Here is a 10,134-nt window from a genome sequence, read left to right as displayed (position 1 = left end):
TGAAACCAGCCGCCGTTCACACGACCGAGATACGTACTAGTAACACATACACGAAACCACGGCAGCATTGCGCTGACACGTTTGGAAATCTGAAGCGCTGGAACGGAAAGTCCCAGCTAACTCGTGCAACATTTACATTCTTGGGAGTTCAAAATCGAAAATCGGGGCTTGCACCGTCGATTTCGAATTTCAGGAAAGAACACTAGTTCTAAAGGCCGTTTACATTTGGACATATGCTACCGTGCGCTTAAATCTGATCCCCACCAAACTAGGCGCGGGGAAAACAGCCAAACGACCAGACCACCGACAGGAACATCACGAGAGCAAACTGGCCCAACATCTGTCCCAAACTCTTCAGTCCCTGTTAATCGGCTTCTTTTTCCTGGTCGCCGTGGCTTTCTGCTCCGAGATCATCTTCAGCAGATTCACCAGCGACCGCAGCCTGTCCCACACGCTGATGCCATAGAGGGTCTCGACGAGCAGCTGCTGGAACGCAAAACCGTTCTCCGAGACAGGATACTGCAAAACGGTCATCAGATGACTGTCAGAAACACGGTGCCATTCAAGTCGTACTAGTAATACGGGGAAACAGCAGACCTGAATAGGTTTGGGGATCATTGTTTTGACATATGGCCACCATCTATCTTCTACAACTGCCTTAACAAGGCAGCAGGCACGCAAGCCTTCCACGCCAGCAAATCTTCCAAACCCGCTGTCTTTAACACCACCGAATGGCAAAGACTGCACCGAGAAAGAGAAATCAGCATACTTGAATCGGCAGAGGATAACATATACTCCAACAGTGAAGAAGCAATATATGCCTGCAGTTACATGATGAACACATCCTGAACTGTACTACAGATATACAATATAAGTGGTTGCATCCTAAACAGATTTTCATTATTATTATATCTTAACAGTGTGTCAATTTATTACAAAGGGGAAAACACAAACTGGACAGTGCGACTGACCTGGCACATATAACTTGAAGCAAAATCATTGATTGCTGCAACACCACAGTGCAGTTGAGATGCTATTTTGATGGCACGCTTCTGGTCGCCAGAAAAAACAGCACAACCAAGACCGTATTTAGAGTCATTTGCAAGTTGGATGACCTCTTCATCAGAACTGAACTTCATGATTGGCAGAATTGGTCCAAATGCCTGTTAATCAGCAAGTAACAGTGGTAAGGCAAGCATCGTGTAAAACGAAAGAATATATATGTCAGTCCCACCATACCTCTTCTTGCATTATTTTCATTGTGTGATCAACATTCACCAGAACAGTTGGAGGAAAGAACTGATCAACCGCATCTTCACCCAAATTGCCAAAGCTCCCTCTGCCAGCGATTTCGGCACCTTTGTCAAGAGCATCGTTAACAAGATTCTGAAGTCTCTCAGAGTGCTCTATCATACAGATTGCACCCATATCGTATCTGCCAGATAATGGAGGGCCCTACGAAAAGCACAAAAGAAAATGAGAAGGCAAATAATGACATGAATACTACCAGAAATAAGATTGCCACCATTACATATTTACCACCCAAGGACTTCAGCTGTTAAAACTATCAAGTGTAATCTATTAAGTACATGTTTAAAGTGAGTATCATATGGTATGGGGGAACTGAATTAACAATGAACATTATGAAAAAACTTAGGTTAAATGTGAATGTAAAAAATTGCATGTGGACGACATAAAAGTAGCAAGAATAACTACAATAAATAAAAATATAAAATAGCAACAGAAGGCAGCTCTTGCGTTCAAATTTCAAAATAAAATTAAAAACAAGTAATAAAAAAGCTTTAAAAAGTAATAAAATCTGCACTTGGGCATGTGGCTATTGGATGCAAGATACGGCTGTTTGAACTTACAACAGATATCGATTTGATTATCTTCACTACTCGAGAAACAAAGGTAGGATAGATATCCTTGTGTACATAAAATCTTTCAGCACCAGCACAGTTTTGTCCACTAGATTGCAACGCAGCCCTCACAGCAACTTGAACAACCTTCAAACGAGACAGGGCTATAGGTTATTTGCCATCGTAATATTGTTGAAGAAAACAAGCTGGACAAGGCATGCACAGCATAACAATATAACACTACACGTCTAAACTTACATTTGGTAAATCCACATCTTCACACACAATAAATGCATCTTTACCGCCAAGCTCAAGAGTTACAGGTATCAATGTCTCCGATGCTTTTTGCATAATCTGTGATAAGCACAACACTGAACACATTACGAAATTAAACAATAACAGCGGAAGCAAGCAAAGAAATGTATACAAGCAGCATAGACCATGGCATCTACAGTGGCATAAAATATTAGCAGCATCAGATTAAGAAATCGCTACTTCAGATGTGAGTCATACCATCCTGCCAACACCAGGCGATCCAACAAATATTATTTTGTCCACTGAAGATACAAGAGCTTGACCAGTTTCCCCGAAACTAGAGAAAGAAAAAAAAAAGTAGTCCATGTGAGCAACTTGCCTTTACACAAAGAAACTTCATAAGCTATAAGCGTACCCAGTTATAATGTGGACCAGATTATCTGGAGCACCAACGGCTAATAGAGCTGCTTGTATGATACGGTAATAAAAGCAGCCAGACCAACTTGCATGCTCTGAAACCTGTAATTCAGCATTTCATCTATTAGAATAATAGATATTGTTACAATAATTCTGTTGCTTAAATCAAGAAAATAAATGAAAAGATAAATTTCAGAGGTTATAATGAAAAATAACTTTACAGAGAAAAACCAAGAGACACATGATAGTTTCCATAAGATTTGACTTGGCACAACATAAAACAGTAAATGACATAATAATAATAATAATAATAATAATAATAATAATAATAATAATAATAATAATAATAATAGTACAACGTTTGTGTACTCAAATGAGACACATAATGCAGGTTACACATTAAGATACAGAACGTGAATAGTAGCCATGAGAAACTCAAAGGTGACACATAATGCAGGATTGCAGGTTACACATTAAGATCATCGAATGACAAAAGTCAACAGGTAGACATAGCCTGTAAGAGTTTCCGTGCCAATGCTGTCATGTATACGAAAACATAGCCAGACCGAACTGGGGTATTTCAAACCTTGTACATCTTTAGAAAAACACCCATACTTCTGGAGGCTCTACTGAGGTTGCGAACAAGACCATACTCTGAGCAGACAGTAGATTACCATAACTACTAAGAAGATTCAGACTTCAAACTAAGCCAAAGCATTTTTCCAACAGAAATTCGATGAAATGTACATGAACTAGAAGACTCTTGTGCTTGATCATGATCGAGAACATTTACTCATATTAGATTACAGACAATATCCATCTGATGACTTACTTTTATAACTGCAGCATTACCAGAGAATACTGCAGCCAGCATAGGATTGAAGACATTGTGGAATGGATAATTCCAAGATACGATTGCACCAATCACTCCAAGAGGGTAAAATTCAACTTTTGCTCTTTTGTGCAGCATTGATCTCCCACAAGCCCTGAGCAGTTTTAGAAAGATAATACATGTCGAGTATAAGAAAATAAAACACCAATTCACTACTTCAGTGTAAAAAAGGATTAGTCAAGGCATTATTTTAGGTGTTATGAAATAAAATAAATGCCCTCAGCAACAGTGCATAGTTCTGCCTTTATAGCTTATAGAATATTACTGCAACATGTGCAAACATGAAAAGGCCTATCTTCTGTGCAAGAATTAACAGAAGTTGCTAGCCTGATATCTGCAGTATGATCAGCTTGTAGTATGTAGTCCTGTTTTAATCAAGACCATAATTAATTTGCTGTAATGCTAATTTCAATGTCTGCACTCATTATGCTACTGAACAATGCTAAACACCCTGTTAACTTTATATATAATAAAGGCTTTGTTGTTGTTGCTGCTCTTCTGTATGCTGTATTTGTTTAACATGCATGGTTAAATCAACACTAATCCTTTACAAGCCCAGTTGAATCAACATTATATGGCTTAAGTTATTTCATACACACTGGAGTATTTCTAGTTCCAAGAGTCTTACCTGTACTCAGGTTTTAACCACTTCTCACCCTCATCCAAAAGCCAGGTAATCTTCTCACAGGTGGTCATTATCTCCCCTAATGAAGCATCAACCATAGTCTTTCCAGTGTCCCGGGATGATATCCTGCACAAAGGTAACAGTATTAATCCTTGGATCTTCCATATGTTAGAAAGTGTGAGCGAATAAAACAAAAGGAGAGACCATTGATCAGAACTTAGTAAGCCCTTAATCAAGGGTCGGTAGGTTCTCTCTGAAAAAAATAGTTTGCATCTCGTACAAGCAAACAATAAGAATGTTTCGAATTGTCAATATGTCCTTACTCGCATATCAGGTCCTGGTGTTCAAGTATATACTTCAGAAGGATCCGGAGAAACTGTCGCCTTTGTTTGAAGCTGCTTTTTGACCATATCTTTTGTGCTTTACTGGCTTGGGCAACATGCTCCCTGACCTAATGAGTCAAAAGAATAAGTGATATGGAATAGAAAGCCACATTATTGAAAGGTCCAAAATATTGCAAGAAAGGTACACAACAAGCTTTGTGTGCTTCTTAATCATGACTTTAAGAAAATCAAAACCAATAAAGGTAAACCATATCACTAGTCAATAATGCAAAAAAGGATAACCAAAACAAATAAAACATATAGTGATGTATATTGTACTTACAGAGAACATAACAATAACAAGACAACAGCATACCTCATCAGGAGTCAATGCAGGGAAGTATCCTAAGTATTTCATGGTAGCTGGTTCGTAGCATCGAACCTTGTCAGTCTGAGCAGCTTTCCCCTTCCTTGGTATCTGCAGCAGAGCATAAACTCAACATGCTACGATTCAAAAAAATGACCTATAACCAAAAGGAACTGAAAATCCAGATGAAATCTGTTAAATCATTTGGTCCCCAGGGATATTGCTGCTCTTGCTGCCATAACTTGTCATTCTGAGGATTACGTGTCGAGGAGTCGAGACAAGTCATCAGGGTACTGACTTATAGACTAATCTTGACTAGTCTAGACTACTGCTTGACTAGTCGCCATGTACTTCAGAAGTAGCTAGTACAAAATACTATAGTATATAACAACCAGATAGGAGATTTAGTAGCTAAAATCGACATAAGTTCAACACAAGTTAAATAACATAATAATGCTAGAACCTAAAAGTTCATGGCATAGGCCTCAAATTATCTTGTCTAGATGATGAAACAATGTCTTTGACCTTCAGCTTCATCCTTTACTTCTAAATATTGCTCCATAGCTCTAAAACTTACTTGTAATTTAGTTACGGCTTTCTTTCTTAATTTCCACCGATGCCTCTGGACAGTTATCCATGCCCAAATTGTGTTTGTCGACTCGAATACCACGACTAGTCCATGACTAGTCGCTCGACCACTTGACTCTATGAACTAGTCGAGTCGAGCAAGCTAGTCGACAGTCAAGTTATGACTCATAGACTAGTCGCGCAACCAGTCTAGACTAGTCGTTAGACTCATAATCCAATATGAGCCTTCGGTACTTCAGCTCAAAGCAAATCATCGCTGCAAAAAAAGTATGTGTAGTGTGGAACCATTCCTGAGAACACCTATATCGGCACCAAATCATATTTCTAGCTAAACAAGGGTGCACAGATGGTTTTCCCCTATTGCATTGAACCCATTTCTCATTTTCTCTTTTGGTTAAGAATTTTTTCTTTCCATTATAAAAGTAATGGAAAATGAGAGAACCCAGCACAGGAAAAGATCATGCAGTTCATTTTTAAGTTATCACTGTATCACTGCACCAAACCATTTTGACTCTGAGACGGTGAGACCTAACCACATTGACGATGGATTATGTGCCAAAATTAAAATTCTGTTATGTCAGTTGTCAAGCACAGTGTTATCAAGTGCTTTCTTAAACTTCACTGACCGCATCTTCAAGTTGCCAACGCCACGATTGAGGCATTGGAAGTTTGGAACATATCAAGGTATCCAACAAAAATAACACTGCAATCAGTTTACGTGAAACAACCAGCAGAAACCTTCCAAATGGCTATCCAACTCACGTGTTTTCCACAAAAATACAGCAGTTCAGTAGTGCATCAGATCTACATGTAGAGTGAACTAGCAATATCAGCATGCTACAGCTTAATCTACTACACAACCTTACATGCCTCATGCCAACAGCAAAAAAACCACACCAGTCAGTAATGTAACTGTTCTTCAAGATAATAGGCAACCCAAATACCTATCAGAAGACACTAAGTCATACTGCAATGTGCAATCCCAGCACACCAAATCATGATCGCAGTATCAAAATAAGCAACATCCATTACATATAACAGAATCGCTGAGTCACTCACCCCCGCAACTAGTCAAGCTGCACACGCACCAGATGCTTTCAAGTACCCTAGATCGCAGTGTCAAGTGAGGCACAACGAACCAGTAATCGTGCATGCGCATTGGATCATTCATTCGGAATTTGGGACCGAAATCACCACCTGAGCAAGAAATGTGGAACCATTCCTGAGAACACCTATATCGGCACCAAATCAGATTTCTAGCTAAACGAACCTGGACAGTTGGTTTTCCCCTAGTGCATTTAACCCGTTTCGCATTTTCTCTTTTGGCTAAGAGCTTTGTTTCTTCTCCATTATGAAAGTAATGGAAAATGGGGAAACCCAGCACAGAAAAAAAAAATACAGTTCATTTACAAGTTATCAATGTATCACTGCATCGAACCATTTTGACCCTGGGCCAGTGCATTGGGTCATTCACATTGGTACCCGAATCACCACCAGAACAGGAAATGTGGAGGGGGGGACTTACGTAGATGAAGCTGTCCTCCTTGTTCTGGTTCACCTCCTCCAGCACTGCACGGAATCCGACCGCGGTTAATAAACCCTCGTAAACCCCTAACAACCCCCACGGGGAAATCATGGATATGTGAAGCAGTGCGGGGGAATGGGGGTACCATCGGAGGCGTCGACCTCCATGGAGGGCACGGTGGGCGGGATGAGGAGCAGGAGGACGCGGCAGAGCGCGTAGGCGGCGGCGAGCACCAGCAGCGGCCACCAGAACGCCATGGCGGACGAGCCGCCCACCCTAGGTGGCTAGGGTTCCGGTTCGTGAGCAGCGAGCGAGCGAGTGAGCGCGGTCAGGAGCGGCGAGATGGCATCGGAGGAATCAGATCGGGAGGGAGGAGAGGGATTTTGGAGGCTAGGAGGAGGAGGAGGAGGAGGAGGAGTTACTTTATTCGAGGAGTGGGAGCGGCGACAGTGCCAGTGGCGGGCGGGCGGGCGTCGGACGGCGAGCGGTGGCCTGGCCGCCTCGTGTCCTCCGCCGTGCGCTCTGCGAACCGTACGCCGTGCGAGCCTGTCCGTCCGATCGTGATAATCAACAGTGACAGTCTGAACACTGAAGAGTGAGTTATTCATGGGGCGAACTTAGCCCAGCCCCTCTTACATGTAGCCCACTATCCATGCGCAAGTGCAGATGTGCAATGCTCCAGCCCACTACTATCTATGTCCATCCAGACGCAAGAAATGCAGGAAACAACATTTGTAGCCCAAGACTACTCATGTGATGACTAGATCGATTAATATATATAGTAATTCCCAAGATCTTTGACACAATTCCGCCTTTGCTCGAAGAAGGTATATCATGGAACTTCATAGACTCCGCAATGTGATTGACTAACTCCACAAAAATAGTTGCACATCTCAACTGGTTGTGTCCATCAACCATAGCCCGCCGCAACCTCTCGCGGCCAAAAACAGAACCACCGTGCTTCGGTCGGATACTCTTTGCAATGCAAGAACCGTTACAACGTCTTCTTCCTCCCATATCAAACTCTTCGTCAAACATTGAATCGTCGAATTCATCTACAATTCAATAATACTTGTGTCAAACTACTAGTAAAACACAACAACATAAATCTAAAACAAAATTAGCTACAAAAAAATTAAATTTCCGTTCATACAAAGTGGAAAACGACTTGTGTGCAAGCCGGAGCTCATCGGCCGGTGGCGGTAGGAGGTTGCGCTGACGGTGGGGCAGATAAACCAGGCGGGTGGGAGCCTCAGTAGCGTCGAAGGAGCCTTGAGGCCATGCGGTGTGTGGCTGGAGCGTTGATGTCGCGCGGCGGAGACGGTCGGTTGACCCATCGGTCTGGTGAGAGTGGGGTCGTGCGGCACCTCCTGACCACCAAATCGGTGCTCTCCTGGGAGGCATGGCCCCGCAAACAGCCGGTGGGTGGCCGAAATCTGCTAGAATCATCTCGGCGAAGACCAGGATGGCTAAATAATTAGTCCCATTTTATGTCTAAATTTAATTTGAACCTACTTTCAACAATTGAAGTTTTCTAAGAAACGCCGAGTAAAATTCAAAGATATTCAAATGTAGACATCATCACTTACGAATTTCAAGCCTTCTATTACGTGAAAACAAAGATCGTACATAGCATTATATGCAAAATCAGGTACTCCCTCCGATTCGAACTGTTGACTACATATATTTATATCTAATTAAAGTTGAATCAATTAATATAAATCGGAAGAAGTATTAGAAAGATTTGAAACATGCAACTAACTAAATTTGTAGTTTAGGAGGCCAATTTAACCCATAGATACATGTCCAGATAGGGCAGACCGTGCAACGCACCATGTCGGGCCTGGAGATGCCCTAACATCTACTGCTACTTTTGGTCCAGTCTAGTTACTTGCTGCTTCCTATGGGTTCTGATTTGTTAGGGCGAAACCTCGTAATCAGTCAGCTTGGCACAATGGTCTTTGGCTTCCGTAGGATTAACGTTTGTAGTACATGATCCATATATGCCTGACGTTTTTGTGCTTTTCCACCGCGCCGGCGCGTGTGTATGTCGGCATCGCCTATAGGCTTAGCCAACTTGTGGGTGTGTTGATGCCCTTCGCCTCCTCGCCCGACCCCAACTCCTCCCCTATCTGCATACGATCGATTCTAGATGATTTTAGATGTCGTTCGAGTTTGTCTTGTCCAACGTTGAAGCAAGCACGTTTATCCTGGCATGTGATGACACCGTAGATCTTTTCGTCGCTCTCTCTTCGCGGTAAAGACGTTTATCCTGTGTCACACGTAGAACGATTGCATTATTGGTTTGGGTGGGGCAATGAGTGTATTTGTTGTTGGTTTATGGGTTCTTCACATTGACTTTACTTCCATGAAGATTTGGTTGTGCTGATGCCCTCCGCCTCCTCGCCCGACCCAACTCCTCTCCGTTCCTTTTAGATCATATTTTATACATGCTCGAATATTACACAAATTATGATTAATTTTTCACTTCTTTATGTTTTTATGTAATGTTACACTGCTCTATCGATCAGTGTGGAGAAGTTATAAGAGAGTAACAATGTATGCACCATTACAATTATAGTTTATTTATATTAAACTTTTCTACCTTTGTACAACTTTTTTTGTCACTGTAACATTTTAAATAAATATGCATTTTCTACTACAATTAGTATGCGCATAATAATGCCGATGCATGTTAAGATGCACCATTTTCTATAACTCTAACATCTACAAATACTAATAGCCTAATACTATTGTTCAAAACCAAACCATTTTGTAAGAGTAATTATATTTGTTTTTAGTGGATATTTTGATACATTTTCTGTTCAGAAAATATTTGGTTTGGTTGGCTCTATATAACTACAAGATAACAGAAAAACAATATCTAGCAGGAACAAAGTTTTCTTTCTTAATTAGTACCCTGATTAAACGGCTAAGATTGAGTTCAGATTTACGGTATTGTCTTTGTAACGATTTTAGTATCCAAAAATATTCATGTAGAGAGCTCTTGTTTGCATATCCAACAAACATGTTTAGACCATTGTTTCCACCAAGTATCTTTTATGTGAGTTTCCGGTTTCTTGAGACTTCCGAAACATCTATTTTTTGAATACATTGAAACATATCTCGCTTTTATTTTCCCGAAGTTTCTTCATCAAATGAGTAATTGTAGAATTGACAACACATTTGTTTTGGAAAAACACAACTTTATGTTGGAGCCTAAAGAAAAGAGTGGATGCAAATGACATTCAGTTGCTAAGCTAAATTAGACAAATGCACC

General features: G+C 41.1%; 1 protein-coding gene across 1 annotated transcript; it reads right to left on the bottom strand.

The window, feature by feature from the left end:
- LOC127331418 (aldehyde dehydrogenase 22A1) lies at window positions 1–7,406 on the bottom strand. The gene is made up of 14 exons (XM_051357578.2): window positions 7,000–7,406; window positions 6,855–6,898; window positions 4,751–4,852; window positions 4,375–4,502; window positions 4,055–4,177; window positions 3,367–3,520; window positions 2,533–2,636; window positions 2,376–2,454; window positions 2,121–2,216; window positions 1,872–2,009; window positions 1,240–1,455; window positions 972–1,163; window positions 598–741; window positions 1–519 (listed from the first exon to the last, which is right to left on the bottom strand). The coding sequence occupies exons 1-14, from the start codon at window positions 7,109–7,111 to the stop codon at window positions 355–357; spliced, it is 1,797 nt and encodes a 598-aa protein (XP_051213538.1). The 5' UTR covers window positions 7,112–7,406; the 3' UTR covers window positions 1–354.
- Window positions 7,407–10,134: the final 2,728 nt, after the last annotated feature.

Source organism: Lolium perenne, chromosome 2 (assembly GCF_019359855.2).
Source record: "Lolium perenne isolate Kyuss_39 chromosome 2, Kyuss_2.0, whole genome shotgun sequence".
In the NCBI taxonomy this organism is placed as follows: Eukaryota; Viridiplantae; Streptophyta; class Magnoliopsida; order Poales; family Poaceae; genus Lolium; species Lolium perenne.
Note: the sequence above shows the minus strand (reverse complement) of the source record. Positions and strands in the feature narration are given on the sequence as shown.